This window comes from Pituophis catenifer, unplaced genomic scaffold, assembly GCF_029215685.1.
Source record: "Pituophis catenifer annectens isolate HBS135680 unplaced genomic scaffold, rPitCat1.0.hap2 SCAF_18, whole genome shotgun sequence".
NCBI lineage: Eukaryota > Metazoa > Chordata > Lepidosauria > Squamata > Colubridae > Pituophis > Pituophis catenifer.
Genome location: NW_027256898.1, coordinates 1233481 through 1250051, shown reverse-complemented (window position 1 = coordinate 1250051; position 16571 = coordinate 1233481). Strand labels below are relative to the sequence as shown.

General features: G+C 51.8%; 1 protein-coding gene across 1 annotated transcript in view; it reads right to left on the bottom strand.

Moving 5' to 3' along the window:
- CAMTA1 (calmodulin binding transcription activator 1) overlaps nt 1-16571 on the bottom strand; it is a 293220-nt gene that overhangs the window by 15748 nt on the left and 260901 nt on the right. The window contains exons 9-18 of the mRNA XM_070956332.1: nt 15165-15291; nt 14423-14557; nt 9697-9827; nt 7748-7944; nt 5986-6064; nt 4840-5155; nt 3935-4434; nt 2414-2604; nt 1345-1591; nt 90-161 (exon numbers count right to left, since the gene is read on the bottom strand). Of these exons, the coding sequence (XP_070812433.1) occupies nt 90-161; nt 1345-1591; nt 2414-2604; nt 3935-4434; nt 4840-5155; nt 5986-6064; nt 7748-7944; nt 9697-9827; nt 14423-14557; nt 15165-15291 (1995 nt within the window). The remainder of the gene's footprint in view (nt 1-89; nt 162-1344; nt 1592-2413; nt 2605-3934; nt 4435-4839; nt 5156-5985; nt 6065-7747; nt 7945-9696; nt 9828-14422; nt 14558-15164; nt 15292-16571) is intronic.

Here is a 16571-nt window from a genome sequence, read left to right as displayed (position 1 = left end):
CCGTGGCCCAAATGGTTTGGGTTCGAGGATCTGGAGATGCCAAACGTACAACGGGTCTCTTAAGCCATGCCAACGGGGTTCCTTCTCACCTGCTTGTATTTCCGGTAACAACGCTGAATGATGGCTGCGGCCACTTCCTGTTGCTCCCGGAGTGGACGTCCCTGAGAGAAAAAAAAATATAGCAGCGAAATCACTTTCTTGAAGAGCAGGAGAGGATGGCCGGAGGCTAGCTCCTCAATGAAGGGGGAAGCCGCCAGAGAGACGATTCATGGAGGGAGGAAGAATTAAGAGTAGGGTAGGGTAGGATAGAAAATAGAATAGGATTTAAGACCAAACAGAACAGAATAGAACGGAATGGAATACAGAACAGAATGGAATATAGAACAGAAGAGAAGAGAACAGAACAGAATACAGAACAGAATAAGAATATAGAATAGAACAGAATAGAGAACAGAACAAAAGAGAATAGAACAGAATAGAATATAGAACAGAACAGAATACAGAACAGAAGAGAACAGAACAGAAGATAAGAGAACAGAATAGAATACAGAATAGAACAGAGAATAGAATATAGAACAGAACCGAATACAGAACAGAATAGAATATAGAACAGAATATGGAACAGAACAGAAGAGAACAGAATAGGAATACAGAACAGAACAAGAATATAGAACAGAATAGAATACAGAACAGAACAGAGCAGAATAGAATATGGAACAGGAGAGAACAGAATACAGAACAGAACAGAATATAGAACAGAACAGAATAAGAATATAGAACAGAACAGAACAGAATACAATATAGAATATAGAACAGAACAGAACAGAATACGGAACAGAAGAGGACAGAACAGAACAGAACAGAATACAGAACAGAAGAGGAGAGAACAGAATAGAATACAGAACAGAACAGAATAGAATACAGAACAGAACAGAATAGAATATAGAAGAGAACAGAACAGAATACAGAACAGAACAGAACAGAATAGAATAGCAATAGCCTTTAGACTTATATACCGCTTCACAGTGCTTTTACAGCCCTCTCTAAGGGGTTTACAGAGTCAGCCTCTTGCCCCCAACAATCTGGGTCCTCGTTTTACCCACCTCGGAAGGACGGAAGGCCGAGTCAACCTTGAGTCAGTCAGGATCGAACTGCTGGCAGTCGGCAGAATTAGCCTGCCGTCCTGCATTCTAATGCCTATTGCTCCTCACTTTATATGCCGTACTTTTGCCAAGGAACCGGCCAACCTCCCAAGGCACTGGAGAGTAGGAACCTCCGCCCCGCCTCCCGCCCCGCCCCGCGTGGCTTCTGGCCCCTCCCCCTCTCCCCACCAGGTCCCCCCACCTTGTATTTCCTGAAGACGGTCTGGACCAGCTTGGCGGCTTCGTAGAGCTCCCGTTGCTCGTGGTCGGAGAGAGTCAGCTGTGCAAACTCGTTTTCCACCTTGTCACCGGCGGAGGCGCTTAGGAACTCGGACCAGTCTGTCGCCGAAGGGAGGCTGGGCTTCTCAAAAGCCATCGCATTGACTGGCGAGCCGGAGGGGCTGCGGCTGGTGTGGGGCGAGGGGGTCAGGCACCCGCCGTACAGGCTCCTGCAACAGAGGGGCGGACAAGGGCGTCAGGATTTCCCCCTGGTCTGAGAAAAAACGGGGCGGGGGAGGGAAGGAGGGAGTGGGGTGGGGATCTTCAGGAGACGTCAGGCTAGCACTGATGACGTTCCCTAGTTGGGTCGTGAGACGTCTGCAAGAAAACCAGCAAGCTCAGGGAGCACCAAGGAGCCCCACAATCCTCCTCACGGCAACCCCCTCGTCCTCCTCGCCCTCTCCCTCCTCCTCCTCCACTTTTCCTCCTTCTCCGCCTCCTGCTCTTTCGTTGTCCTCCTCTCCTCTCCCCACCCCTCCTTTCTCTTTCTCGTCCTCCTCCTCTTCCTCCATTCTCCTTCTCCTCTTCCTCCCCCCTTCCTCCCTGTCCCTCTCCTCCTTCCCCTCCTTTCTCGGCCCCTCCCCTCCTCCTGTCTCCCCCCTCCCCCTCCCCTCTTTTCTCCCCCCTCCCCCTCCTTTCTCCTCCTCTCCCTCCCCCTCCCCTTCCCTCCTTTCCTCCTCCTCCTCTCCCTCCTCCTTTCTCCTCCTCCTCCCTCCTTTCTCCTTCTCCTCTCCCCTTTCTCCTCTTCTCTATCCTTCTCCTCCTCCTCCCTCCCTCCTTCCTCCTTTCTCCTCCTCCACCCCCCTTTCTCCTCCTCTCCCTCTCCCTCTCCCCCTTCCCTCCTCCCCCTTCCTCCTCCTCCCTCTCCCTCCTTCCCTTTCCTCCTCCTCCACCCCCCTTTCTCCTCCTCTCCCTCTCTCCCTTCCCTCCTTTCCTCCTCCCCCTTTCTCCTCCTCTTCCCTCTCCTCCCCCTCTCCCTCCTCCCTACGAACCTTATCTGAGCAGCGCTGGGCAAGCGGTCCACGTCGGCCAGGTAACTGGCCAGCCAGCTCATGGAGGTGCTAATGGCGGCGCTGTCCGTCCTCTCCGCCTGGGACGCCTCTTCGGCCGGCACGAAGTTCTCCTGCTTGATCCTCTCCGGGGTGGCTTCGATGATGTGCTCGGCCAGAGTCATCATGGTGACCTGCGGGAGGCAAGGAGATCCTACTCAGCCCTCGCACAAGCCGCTCTCCTGTCCCTGCTTAGAATCTGGAGGGAAACTCAGAGGTCATCCAGCCCCACCCCCTGCCCAAGGCAGGAGTCTGTCCTTATACCCTGCTGGACAAACGGTTGCCCAATTTTCTCACCCTACATCTCCATCCAATAGACTTGCCTATGCTTTCGTGGACTACTGAACCCCTTTCTATCTCTCTACAGGCAGTCCCCTACTCACGACGATTCATTTAGTGACCGTCTGAATTTACAACGGCGCTGAAAAAAAGGGACTTAGGACTGTTTTTCACACACTTACGATGGTTGCAGCCTCATACCTCCTCCCTCCCCAGGGTCGCACGATCAAAATTCAAACCCTTGGCAACTGAGTCATATTTGTGACAGTCGCAGTGTCCCAGGTGGTGTGTGTGTGTGTCACGTGATCCATTTTTGCGAGCTTCTGACCAGCCTTTATATTCTCTGCACTCTTTCTAGAGTCTCCACATCTTTTTTACATCGTGGCGACCAAAACTGGATGCAGGATTCCAAGTGTGGCTTTACCAAGGCCTTATAAAGCGGAATTAACACTTCGCCTGATCTTGATTCTATCTGTTTATGCAGCCTAGAACTGTATTGGCCTTTTTGGCAGCTGCTGCACACGGCTGGCTCCTATTTAAATGGTTGTCCACTAGGACTCCACTAAGATCCTCAGTTACTACTATTGAGCAAGGTAACCACCTAATGTCAATCTGCAAAGCATCCCTGGCCTGCTCTCAAGTTGCCGTAGGAGGGATGGGAAACTGGCGAAACGGCATGGTAGCCAAAGACAGATGCACATTCCATGCTTATCTCTCTCAAGGCTGTATCCCAGGGTTACCTACAGCAGCCGGAGGGGAGTGATCTCTACAACCAGCAAAATTGCTCCGTTGGCCATTGATGACACATCCTGGGGGGAGGGGGGGAAACAGGGTCATAGTTGGAGAGTAAATTACGTAGGGTCAGAGCTGGCTTCACTTGGGAACATGGGGACACGAAGCTCCTAATAAATAACTGGATTTCTTTTGAAGCTTGGCTCGAGGCTCATGATTTAATTAGGGCATCCATCGGACAATGTACCTGTGCATTTTGTTTTCCTTGCCTAAATGAAGAACCTTGCTTTCCCACCCCCACTGAATTTCATTTTGTTAGATAGCGCCTAGCGTTCATGTTTATCCAGATCCTTCTGTATCTTAAGCCTATCTTCCGGAGCGGTATTAACACACTTTACGTGATCTTGATTCTATCCCTCTGTTTATGAGTTTATGAGCCGGTTATCCGCTTACCTGCAAATCATCCATGTGATGCAAGCAGTTTTCACCTTCGGCGCTATCCCGGAAGGAAAGCAATTCCACTTCGGATACCTCCCTTTCCGCCATCATCACGACATTCATCTGTTCTCGCGGATGCAACCGTTGAGCTCCGGATTCTTTTCCCAACGACGCCAACCCTTTAGGGCTTCCGGTCACCTGCACGGCCGATACGCCCAGGTAGGTCTCCTTCGGCCTCCATTTGGAGCTGCGGTAGCCAGCCAGATCGGGGACCAGATCCCGGGTGTAATCCGTGCCCCCGTGCCTGGGGTTGATTGTCTCGAGAAGAGAGGGCTTGGCGCCGGAGATCGGCTTCCGGCTGCTGGGTTGCTCCAGGCTCAAGGCAGTGGACAGGAGCTTCTCCTGCCTCGTGGAGAAATACTCGGGGTTCATTTTGTGTTTTTTGGGCGCCGGATAATCCTTCTGGTTCTCGCTGCTGTAATAACTGGAGGGTTCGGACCGAGGTCGTCGCAATTCTGCAAGCAAAGAGAGGACAAATCAGGGAAAAAACCGAGTCTGGGGGGAAATCGCACGCTGCCGTATCTCTGCGGGGCGAGCCAAGGACGGTGGTCATTCCGTGAGGACGGGTCAGGGGGTTTCTTCGCTCGTGCTCCTTCGACGGGGAACTGAGTTGGCTGCAACTCGTAAAGTCCACAAAGTCACCAGGAAACGAACAAACGCACACACACACAAAAAGATGTTGAGACTCTTAGAAAGAGTGCAGAGAAGAGCAACAAAGAGGATTAGGCGACTGGAGGCTAAAACATACGAAGAACGGGGGGGTTTTTTTGGTAGACATCCCATTACCAAACTAGGTAACACTATCAGTGCTAGCGTGGATGTCTGAGCAGGTGGACAGAAGAAGGCCTTGGCTAACCTACCCGTGTTCGCATTGGAAATCACCGTGATTTCCTTTTGCTGGTCCTGAGAGGCGAGGAGTTTGCTGGCCCACTGGGACGTCCAGTTGTCGCCGCTGGGCTCTTCCTGCGGAGGGCAGGGGACGCGGGGGGACGGCCGGAGCTGCGCCTGCTCTTCCCGCTGCAGCTGCTCAAGGCACTCGGCCAGCTTCACGTGGCCGCGGGAGCGGGCGATGGTCAGCGGCAGCCTGCCGAGCGAGTCGGGGATGGAGATGGCCCGCCGGTCCCACTTGTAAAGGACCACGGCAGCGTCCGTGTGGCCCAGAGCGCAGGCCCACATCTGGAAGAGAAAAGCTTTTGAGGTCATTGGGGAAGACAGAGGAGATTTCCTGCCGCAGTAGCCTATGTCATCTCAATGGAAATTCAGTGGTCCGGCCCGTACGATTCCTCCTTTGAACCCCCGGATGGAAAACTGGATCGCTAAAGGGATCTACTTGGGTTCTTCGCCCAAGTGGGACTCGATCCACAAGCCTGCTGCTTTGCACAGTTTGGAGGCCATGACAGCGACGTAAGATGCACACTGCCATTCCAAGGGGGATTATGTTACCACAACACTAGGGTAGTTCTGTTCAAACTTACATCCTGTTCAAAGTTATGATGGACCCCCCCCAAAATAGATATTTATGACCCAGATTTAAAATTCGGACAGATGCCTCAAATTACTGTAATTTATAAGACCAGGCCAAACATATAGGTGCCACAACTTACGACGGTCATTAGTTACGACAGAAATTCCGGGTTCCATCATGGTTGTAAGTTGAGGACGACCGATATAGGGGTAATCCTCACCTTACGACCAGAATAGAGCCCCAGATTTCTGTGGCTCGGCAAGACGGTTCTTAAATGAGTCTCGCCCCATTTTACGACCTTTCTCGCCGCGGCTGCTAAGTGAATCACTGCAGTTATGAATGACCACGGGAATCCTGCAACTGTTTTAAGTGTGAAAAACGGGCCTAGGTCACTGCCGTTGTAACCCTTGAACGGTCACTAAGCAAATGATTGTAAGTCAAGGACCGCCTGTAGGGCCCTCCCCCTCCTAGCAAGCGATCCCCCCTCCCCGTTTCCCAACCCCAAGCCTCTCCCGGCCCACGCGAGGACATCGCTCCGTACCAGTGGCGTGCAGGAGAAGTGATCGACATTCAGCGGGTCGACTTCCAGCTCCAGATCGATGCTGTCGGCATGTTTGGTGCTGAGGAACCAAGGAGAAGGTAGAAGGTGACAAGATCCTTGGAAAAGCTCCAGGAAAAAGGCGATCTGGTTTCTTTTGGCGCCTGGAGGCTGTGGTGCTCTCTTTCTCTCTCTCCCTCTCTCCCTTCTTTCTCTCCAGTTCTTCTTTTCTCTCTCGCTCTCTTTCCTTTCTCCATCTCCCTACTCTTCCCCTCTCTCTTCCCCCCCTCTCTCTATTCTCTCTCCCTTTTCCATCTCCTTCTCTCTCTTCCTCTTTTCTTTCTCTCTCCCGTTCTCCCTCCCTCCCCTTCTCTCTCTCTTCTCCCTTTCTCCCTCTCCCTTCCCTTCGCTCTCTCCCTTTCTCCATCCCCCTCTCTTCCTCTCTCACCCCTCTTTCTCTCCCGTTCTCCCTCCCTCCCCTTCTCTCTCTCTCCTCCCTTTCTCCCTCTCCCTTCCCTTCGCTCTCTCCCTTTCTCCATCCCCCTCTCTTCCTCTCTCACCCCTTTCTCTCCCTTTCTCCCTCTTTCTTTCTCTCCCTCTTCTCTCCCTATCTCCATCCCCCTCTCTCTTCCTCTCTCTCACCCCTCCTTCTCTCCCTCTCTCTTTCCTCTCCCTCTCTCTTCTCCCTCCCTTTCTCCTTTCTCTCCCTTTCTCCATCCCCACTCTCTCTTCCTCTCTCTCACCCCTTTCTCTCCCTTTCTCCCTCTTTCTTTCTCTCCCTCTTCTCTCCCTCTCCATCCCCCTCTCTTCCTCTCTCTCACCCCTCCTTCTCTCCCTCTTTCCTCTCCCTCTCTCTTCTCTTCCTTTCTCCTTTCTCTCCCTTTCTCCATCCCCCCTCTCTTCCTCTCGCCTCTCTTTCTCTCTCTTTCTCCCTTTCTCTCCCTCTCTCCCTTTCTTCCTCTTCCTCCCTCTCTTCTCTCTCCCTTTCTCCGTCCCCCTCTCTCGCCTCTCTGTTTCTCTCTCCTTTTCTCCCTCTCCCTCTCTCCTTTTCTTCCTTTCCCTCTCTCCCCCCTCTCTCCCCCCCTCCCCCACCCACACATGTCCTAACGGGAAAGCAGGAAGATGTTCACGATCTTGCTGTGAAATCAGGATGGGCATTGGTGAAGGAAAGGTCCAAAGACCGTCTCCCCTAGAAACTTAGTCTCTGTGGGGAATTATTATTTGCGGACAGTTTCCAATAAAAAGATAAAAAGAATCCCAACGAACCATCGCTTAAATATGAGCCCTCAGTGGCCAGAAAGGCCCATGCGGTCCTTGGTTGCATTAACCGAAGGATAAACAAATGGAATGGGCAAAATGGCACAGGAGCCAAAGACAGATGCATATTCTATGCTTATCTCTCTCAAGGCTGTATCCGAGGGTTACCTACAGCAGCCGAGGGGAGTGACTTCTATAACCCATGAAATTGCTTTGTTGGTGAATGTGATTGATGACACTCCCTGGGGGGGAGCGTAACTGGAGCGTAAATTATGTAGGGTCAGAGCTGGTTTCACTTGGGAACATGTGGACATGAAGCTCCTAATAAATAACTGGGTTTCTTTTGAAGCTTGGCTTGAGGCTCATGATTTAATTAGGGCATCCGTTGGAACCCATGTTGTTGGGATGACAACACTGGAAAGGGAGGATGCCCAGAGACGCAACACAATTGCTCTCCTTGGTGTGAGCGGACCAAAAAATCCACGTCTCCACCTCCCCAAACTCTTACCGCCATTTGAGCAGCGTCTGGATGAGGGTAGCATAGCCCTGGGCGGCCGCGAGGTGCAAAAGGGTCATTCCCCGGAACGTCTTGGAGTGGATCAGGTGTTTGGATTTGGCCCAGCAAGCTCGGCTCATCATCTTCTCGCACACCACCACAACGCGGCTCTCGAAGCAGGTTCCCAAGGTGGCGGCCTCCGAGATGCACTGCAAGGGAGAGACTGAGGTGAAGAAGGCAAGCCGGAAGGGGCACGCCCGTGTGAAAAGCGTGAGTGGGCGGGGAAGGGTCCAGAAAGAAGGATAAGTGTGTTATGGTGATGGTGGTGACATCTGGAGAAGATCCCCACCCTTTGCATGTGGACTTTCTGCTGGCGTGTTTTCCTGTTAGAAATTCTGTTTATATATAGCACCACAGAGCAAACAAAGAGTACAATCACCATGTGCTTTACTGCTTAACTGCTTAACTGTAATCTGTAACAGAGAACTAAAAGAAGATACAGAGATCCAAATTTGTAAACACTGCCATCTACTGGTTGAATACTACTGTAGTTATTACATAAAAATTCATTCCAACAATGAATTCCAACACTTGGTCTCCTTTCAGAGTGGGAAAATTTTAAAAACATGTCAAAAAATGGGTGTGTTGTTCTGTTGTGTTCTTTTTGCTTTATTATTATAAATTTGTTTACTGCTGCAAGGCGACACGGGGCCTCAAAATGAAACCGTAAATACCGTATACATGGCATACAAATGTATAAAAAATGTTTACGCCATAAGCCGCCCAGGCTCCATCTTTGAAACAAGATGGACGGCGAACAAATTGAATCAATTAAAAAAATAAAATCGCAATGGGAGTACAAATTCTCCTCCTCGTTCCTCCTCTTCCTCCTTCTGTGGATTTATATCCACGAACCGATGACTGCAAGGAATATACAGTAAATCCTTCCATCCTCCACCATTCAGTCAGAACTGAAGAAGCTTCCGGGATGAGAAGCGAAACGTCTTCAAGCCATAACAACAACAACAAAAAAAGTTTGATTGCCTTTTGTTAAAAAAAGGCAATCAAATTCAGCAGAGCTGAATATCACCTCTGGTGTTTTCCTTCCCCGTTGCGTCCGTGTTTCAAATTAAAAATAAATTCTATTTAATCAGGACGGGGAGAATTTTATCTTTTGCCGAACGTTTCGTTCCGTGGCAGCGGGTGCTCGTGACGCGCTAACGGTCCGTTCACACAACCATGCTTAGCTTGTTAAGGTTTTTTTTTAAATATATAATCCTGGTTTGTTTTGAGTATCCAACTTTTTTACACAGCAGCAAGAGATTTTTAAAAAAATCGGTGCTTCCGTTTAGGTTACTAAGGCCCCCATTTAATCGCTGTCATTTTTTTAAAAAAATTCAGCTGTCAGGAAATGAGGCTGTCGCTTAAGTCCAATCCCTGCTTGAGATTTTATCCTAGCTGGAGATAAAACTGTTCTTGGCACAGAATCCGGTTATTGGAAGGGCTGCGCGGCTGCCCAGTTACTTCTGCCCAGCGGATAAAATCTGGCAAGGTGGACATTGTCCGGAGCCCATCGTCATCTGTTGGGGCCCAGGAGATATGCCATCTCTGATGCTGGGTCAGCCCTACTGGGAAGAAGGGCGAAGAAGACCAGTTCCATCAACACTGACAGGGCAAGTCACTAGTATATAAAAGGAGAGCAAACCCCACTCCTTTCTAGCACTGATGATATAACCTAGTTAGGTAATGAAACGTCTGCCCCCCCAAAAAAACAACCAAGCTCAGAGAGTATCAAATCCTCCTCCTCCTCTTCTTTCCTTCTTCCTCCTTTCCTCCCTTCATTCCATCTTCCTTTTCCCTTCTCTTCCTCCTCCTCCTCCAACCCCTCTCCTCTCTTCAAGGGCTGGAAAAGAGAGAGACGGCTGGGCCGAGAGGAGACGGTGCAAAACATCCGCCCTTACCTGTGCTTGGCTCCCTCCGTTGGCGCTGCTGTTGCCCCCACTTGGCTTGTGCTGCTGGATTGTGGTCATCTCCGCCATCCTTCTCTCCATCTGTTCAAGTCGTTCCAGGATCGACATCCTGAACTGGTTATCTGCAACCCCCCCCAGAGAGGAAAGGGATGGTCAGGGAAGAGAGGCATTAGGGGGGCGGTGGGGAGGGGGCAAACCCCACACCTTGTGCCGCCTTGCTTAGGACAGAGAGTCGGGTCATATGTACCCATTGCCAAAAGGAACAAGCAGTCCTCGATTTATCACCACATTAGTATATGGAGTATATGGAGACGGCACCTATGGCACATGTGCTGGAAGTGGCGCGCAGAACCAGCTCTCCGGGCATGCCAGCCATCACCCATTGCTCTTCCGGTTTCCAGTGCACACATGTGCGCCGGCCAGCGGGTCTTCGCACACGGGTGAGCGCTGGAAACCGGAAAAACAGCTCCCTGGTGCACGTGTGTGAACCGGGAAAATGAGCTTCTGGTTTCCGGCAGGTGCATGCATGCCAGCACACATGCGCACCACAAACCGGAAGGCCAGGTGACTGACACGCAAGCCAGAAACTGGAAGCTCAGCTTCCCGGCGCGCACATGCGCTCTGGGGAACTGCTCTTCTGGTTTCCGGCACTCCTGTGCGTGCGCTCCAGGGACCTGCTCTTCCGATTTTTGGTGCTCCCGCATGTGCGAGCGCTCCCGTTTCGGCACTCGGTGCCAAAAAGTTTTGCCAACACTGGTATAGATAGTTAACAAATTTAGTAATTGCAGTACCACTCTCTAGCCCAGATTTCTTCATCTGGTCCATAAGGATGAGTGTAATTTTTTTATTTTTTTAAAAAAAAGATAAATTACATCTTCAGCGTTCCCTGGATCTACTAATCTGGTAAAATCGGTCTGATATTATAGGTATTCCTGGCATTCATAGCAACTTTTAAACACCGTAGCATTCTTTTCTTAATATTTACTGTCGTGCTTGCGTCACAATCTGTTCTAATGGCTCGGCCTAGGTGGGTAATCCTCGACTTACTTAGTGACCGTTTGAAATTACAACGGCACTGAAAAAACTGGTTTTTCACACTTGCGACCATTGCAGCTTTCCCACAGTCATGCCATCAAAATTGAGAGGCTTGGCAACCGACTCGTATGTATGACGGTCGCAGCGTCCTGGGGGGGGGGTCACACAATCCCCTTTTGCGACCTTCCGACAAACTCAGTCAACGGGGAAGCCGGATGCACTTAACGACCCCATATTCACTTAACGGCGGCAGCGATTCGCTTCACGAACGCGGCAAAAAGGGCGTAAAATGGGGACAAAACTCAGTGAACCACTGTTGCCTTGCTTTGCAATGGAAATTCTGCGCTCCACCGTGGCAATAAGCCGAGGACCATTCTGTACTAATAACTCAACCGGTACTTTGTCTCTACCAGGTTCTCTCCCCTTTTCGCTGCCCAGTCTTAATGTCTCCCTTTACAGACACTTCAATGTATATCATTTATTTGTTCATTTATCTGATTGTTTGTTTATTAAATTTGTATGTCCCCTCCACCCCCACCCCCCACTTCCCTCTACTCTGGGCAGCTACAAACTGTACATTGTGTAAATCAGAGGGCCCCAAACAGTTTTGAAAACTCCAAGTCAGGTTGCAAATGTTCTTTTTAAGGCCTGGGGGTTTTAAGTGGGTGGGTGGGTGGATGGGTAGGTGTGGGTGAGAGAGAGAGAGAGAGAGAGAGACCCTCCCCTACAATAACATCTACGGGGGAGCTCCGAGTTTTGAATATTTCCCTTGCCTTCTTGGAAAGCCTCCAGCGCAACTCTGCTTCTGTTTGGGGAGGGGGCGGGTCGTGCGCCTAGCAAGCCCACCCACTCCCCCACCCCAAATGCAGCGGGAGGGGTGGGGGTGGGAAGGAGAGGGCTGTTGGAAGAGCTCCCCCACCCTCCCCGGCTGCTCTCTTTCGCAGGCAGCTTCGGATATTCCCACGGTCGGGATATTCCCACGGTCGGGAGGTCCCAGAACTCCACCTAAAAGGGGGAAGGGGATCCCTCGCCCTCAAGATACGGGGGGAGGGGGGAAAGGAGCAATAGGGACGGCCTGTTTCCCACCCCCCCCACCCCCAAACTTCTCTGCTGGACCCCCTCCCCTCCCCGTCGCCCCAGTCCTACCCAGCGGCCCAGGGAGGGTCCCCAAATCCGGACTGCCCGAGAGGGGCCACGACCCCCCAGCCCCCTCCCACGGCTGTGTGTGTGTGTGTGTCCCCACGAGCGCGGGGGGGCTTACCGTGGGGCCGGGCTGAGCAGAGGCGAGGCGGCCATGCCCTTCTCTTCGCCCCACCGAGGGGGTCTCCGTCCCTGGACCCCCGCCCCCCCCTCCACGCCCGCTTCCCCCGAGCGGGCGAGCCAAGCAAGCAGCGCAAGCTCTCCGGCAGCCGCAGCCCGAGCCGAGCCGGCAGCCCCGCCTGGGCGCGGACCGGCCAATCCGCGGCGTGGAAAGTGACATCAGCCGGCTCCGGAGTAGGGGGAGCGCCCGGCCAGGACCCGCCATCGCGCCCGGCCGGCCTCCGCGGGAGCCCAGCGAGCAGCCCCGCCGAGGGGCCGCAGCGCTCCCGCCTGCCCGCAATGCAGCCCCGACGGGCTCCTCCTCCGCAGGGAACCGGCCGGGGATGGAGAAGCGCTGCGACCTCCCTCCCTCCCTCCCTCTTCTTTGTCCTCCTCTCCTTCTCTTCCTCCTTCTTCCCTTCCGGCTCCTCCCCTCCTTTTCCTCCTTTTTCTCCTTCTCCTCTTCCTCCTCTCCTTCCCCTCCTTTTTCTCCTTCTCCTTTTCCTCCTCTCCGTCTCCTCCTTTTTCTCCTCTTCCTCCTCTCCTTCTCCTCCTTTTTCTCCTTCTCCTCTTCGTCTCCTCCTTTTTCTCCTCTGCCTCCCCTCCTTTTCCTCCTTTTTCTCCTTCTCCTTTTCCTCCTCTCCGTCTCCTCCTTTTTCTCCTTCCCTCCTTTTTTCACTTCCTCTTCTTCTCTTCCCCCTCTCCTCCTTTTTCTCCCTCCTCTCCCTCTCCTCCTTTTTCTCCTTCTCCACTCCCTCTTCTCCCTCCCTCCTTTTTTCACTTCCTCTTCTTCTCTTCCCCCTCTCCTTTTTCTCCCTCCTCTCCCTCTCCTCCTTTTCTCCTCTTCCTCCCCTCCCTTTTTCTCCTCTTCCTCCTCTCCCTCTCCTCCCTTTTCTCCTTCTCCTCTGCCTCCTCTCCCTCTCCTTTTCTCTCCTCCTCTGCCTCCCCTCCCTTTCCTCATTTTTCACTTCCTCTTCTTCTCTTCCCCCTCTCCTCCTTTTTCTCCCTCCTCTTTTCTCTCCTCTTCCTCTCCTCTTCCTCTCCTTCTCTTCCTTTTTTCTCCTCCTCTTCTCTTCCTCCTCTTCCTCCCCTCTTCCTCTTCTTCTCCTTCTCTTCCTGTTCTCTTTTTCTTCCTCCTTCTCCTTCTCCCCCCACCAGGTTGAGGCTGCTGCCCTCCCTCCTGCCCCATCCAGAGGGAGCCCGGCTGCCCCATCTTCTCCCTCCCACCCTGTGCAACCCTAAGTGGGCAAACCCCAGGTAGGAAGCCCACCAACAGTGGAGTCCCAGAGCCCCTACGTCCCAGGCCCCCTGCCAATTTCTGACTGGCCTACCTGGCAGGGCTGCTGTGAGAATGCAAAGGGAAGAGAAGTCGTAACTACAGCTAATCTTCGACTTTCGACCACAACCGAGCCCAACATTTCCGCTGCTAAGCAAGGCAGTCGTTAAGTGAGTTTTTGCCCCTTTTTGGCCAAAGTCGTTAAGTGAACCACTACAGCCATTAAACAAATCTGGCTTTGCTCGCTTGGGAGCTGGCTGGGAAAAGTCACCAATGGTGATCCCAGGAAGGCTCAACTGTCATAAGTCCATGCCAGTTGCCAAGCCTCCGAAGGCTGATCATGTGACCGTGGGAACCAGTTACGTCACTTTTCCCCAGTAACTTCAAACCGGTCACTAAACGAATGGTTGCAAGTCAAGGAACCGCCTGTACAATAATTCTTCCATCACACACTTTCGGTTGAGTGACAGATTGTCTAGTGCAGGAGTCAGCAACCTGTAGCTCTTTCACCCCATGTGGCTCCACCATCTTAATTGTCTCTCTTAAAAGTTGTCCCCCAATCTTAAAATTGTCCCCCCATCTTAAAAGTTGTCCATCTTAAAGTTGTCCCCCAATCTTAAAATTGTCCCCCATCTTAAAATTGTCCCCCAATCTTAAAGTTGTCCACCTATCTTAAAGTTGTCCACCTATCTTAAAATTGTCCCCCAATCTTAAAGTTGTCCACCTATCTTAAAGTTGTCTCTTAAAAGTTGTCCATCTTAAAATTGTCCCCCATCTTAAAATTGTCCCCCAATCTTAAAGTTGTCCACCTATCTTAAAATTGTCCCCCAATCTTAAAGTTGTCCACCTATCTTAAAGTTGTCCACCTATCTTAAAATTGTCCCCCAATCTTAAAGTTGTCCACCTATCTTAAAGTTGTCTCTTAAAAGTTGTCCATCTTAAAGTTGTCCACCCATCTTAATGTTAAGAAAAATTCTGATCTAGGCAGGTGTGGGTACAGAATGCCAGCGTGGTACCCGCTTCCTAAGCTCCGCCCCCATTCCTTAGGCCCTGCCCACTCCCCCACTTTCCCCCCCCCAAATCCTCTCTGTGTCTTGCATTCCTCACCATCCAGCGACAGCCAGTCGTGTTGAGAAGAAGGAAGGGTCGGTAACGCCCGGGCTTTATATTCGAAAACCACCGAATTGGAAATGATCTGGTTGTTGAAAGCTACCTGCAGCGTGACCAGGCCAGTGTCGTGAGCTGAAACGACAACAGGGATGTGTGTTTCACCCACAACTTCCAGAAGCAACTCGGGATGAATTGTTCTCACTGTCCAGGAAGTTTCTCCTTAGTTCTAAGTTGCTTCCCTCCTTGATGAGTCTCCATCTGTTGCTTCCTGTCCTGCCTTCTGGCGCTTTGGAGAATAAACTGACCCCCTCTTCTTTGGGGCACCCCCTCCAATATTGAAACACTGCCATCATGTCACCCCTAGTCCTTCTTTCTAATAAAGGAAAAGGAAAAGGTTCCCCTCGCACCTATGTGCTAGTCGTTCCCGACTCTAGGGGGCGCTGCTCATCTCCCTTTTGAAGCCGAAGAGCCAGCGCTGTCCGAAGACGTCTCCGTGGTCATGTGGCCGGCATGACTCAACGCCAAAGGCGCACGGAACGCTCTTACCTTCCCACCAAAGGTGGTCCCTATTTTCCTACTTGCATTTTTTAACCTGCTTTCAAACTGCTAGGTTGGCAGAAACCGGGACAAGAAACGGGAGCTCATCCCGTTAACACGGCACTGGGGATTCGAACCGCTGAACGTCTTCATGTCACTTCCCCCTTGAGCCCGCAGCCCCTACCTTGTCGGAAACCCTCACCTGGGCAGTAGCAGCGTAGCACCCCTGGCTGGATCAGCGAAGCCGGCACGGAGATTTGATCAAAAAGGCAGCTGTAGTTATTGCTGGCTTCTTGCCAGGATCCGGTGATCAGGACTTTCACGCCGCCCTGCGGAGGGAGTAAAAGAGAGAGCGGGGGGGGAATCAGTGGTCGGCCGGATCTCCTCTCCACGTCCTGCCTTGCAAAGTCCTCTGTACTGACCTGCCCGGAGGAATAACTTTATAATAATAACAGTCATAAGAGTTGGAAGGGACCTTGGAGGTCATCTAGTCCAACCCCCTGCTCACAGAGGAGACCTGTACTAGGGATTCGAACCACCGAACTGCCGACACTGATCAAGTTCAGTGTCTTAGCCACCTTTTGGGGGGAGGTTGTGCTTCCTTGGGCCGGGGCCGCAGTTAGTAAGCCTCTGAGCTTTACAAGAGGGCAGGAGTTGGAGAAAAAGGGTTCTTTGTTATCCCAGATAAGTCTTTTTTTCAGCTTGGCAACTTTTAGAGGCGCGGACTACAGCTCCCAGAATTCTCCATCCGGCAAATGTGAACTACAACTCCCCAAATTCTAAAATCAGGATAAGAAGATCGCATCTCCCAGAAGTCCTCAGTCGAACTGTGAGGGACTTTGATTCCCAGAATTCCCCAGCAGGCATGTGTGGACTACAGCTCCCAGAATTCTCTATCCGGCATCTGTGGACTACAACTCCCAACATTCTCCAGTCAGGAGAAGTGGACTGCTTCTCCTGAAGTTCCTCAGATAGCATGTGTGGACTTCATCTCCCAGAATTCCACAGCCAGCATGTGAGGACTACAACTCCCAACATTCTTTAGCCTTCATCTCCCAGATTTCCTCAGCCAATTTGTGTGGACTCCCAGAATTCCTCAGGCGGATTGTGCAGACTAAACTCCCAGAATTCCCCAGCCAGCACACGAGGACTTCAACCCCCAAATTCCCCGTCCAGCCTATGTGGACCAGAATTCCCGAAATTCTCTAGTCAGGACGTGTAGAATTCATCTCCTGGAATTCCCCAGCCGGCCTGTGAGGACTTAACTCCCAAAATTCCTTGGCCAAATTATGAGGACTTCAACTCCCAAAATTCCCCAGTCAGGACATGAGGACTCCATTTCCCAGAATTCCTCACTCAGAATGTCGTCCACACGTCTTAAAGTTACCGAGATTAACTCGTCCCGTACAAAGGCAGGAATTTATTGCACTACATCTCCCAGCATCCTTCACCAGGAGCCTGTTAGCTGAGGCTGCTGGGAAATGCACCTCTTTTCCGCTACCCCCCCCCGCCCCCCCGCTGGCATGGCCGGTTGGGGAATGGATTAAAAATTATGGTGGGTTTTAAAACAATCTGACCCGTTCCTGACCTCCCTGGCTGACTCGGTTTT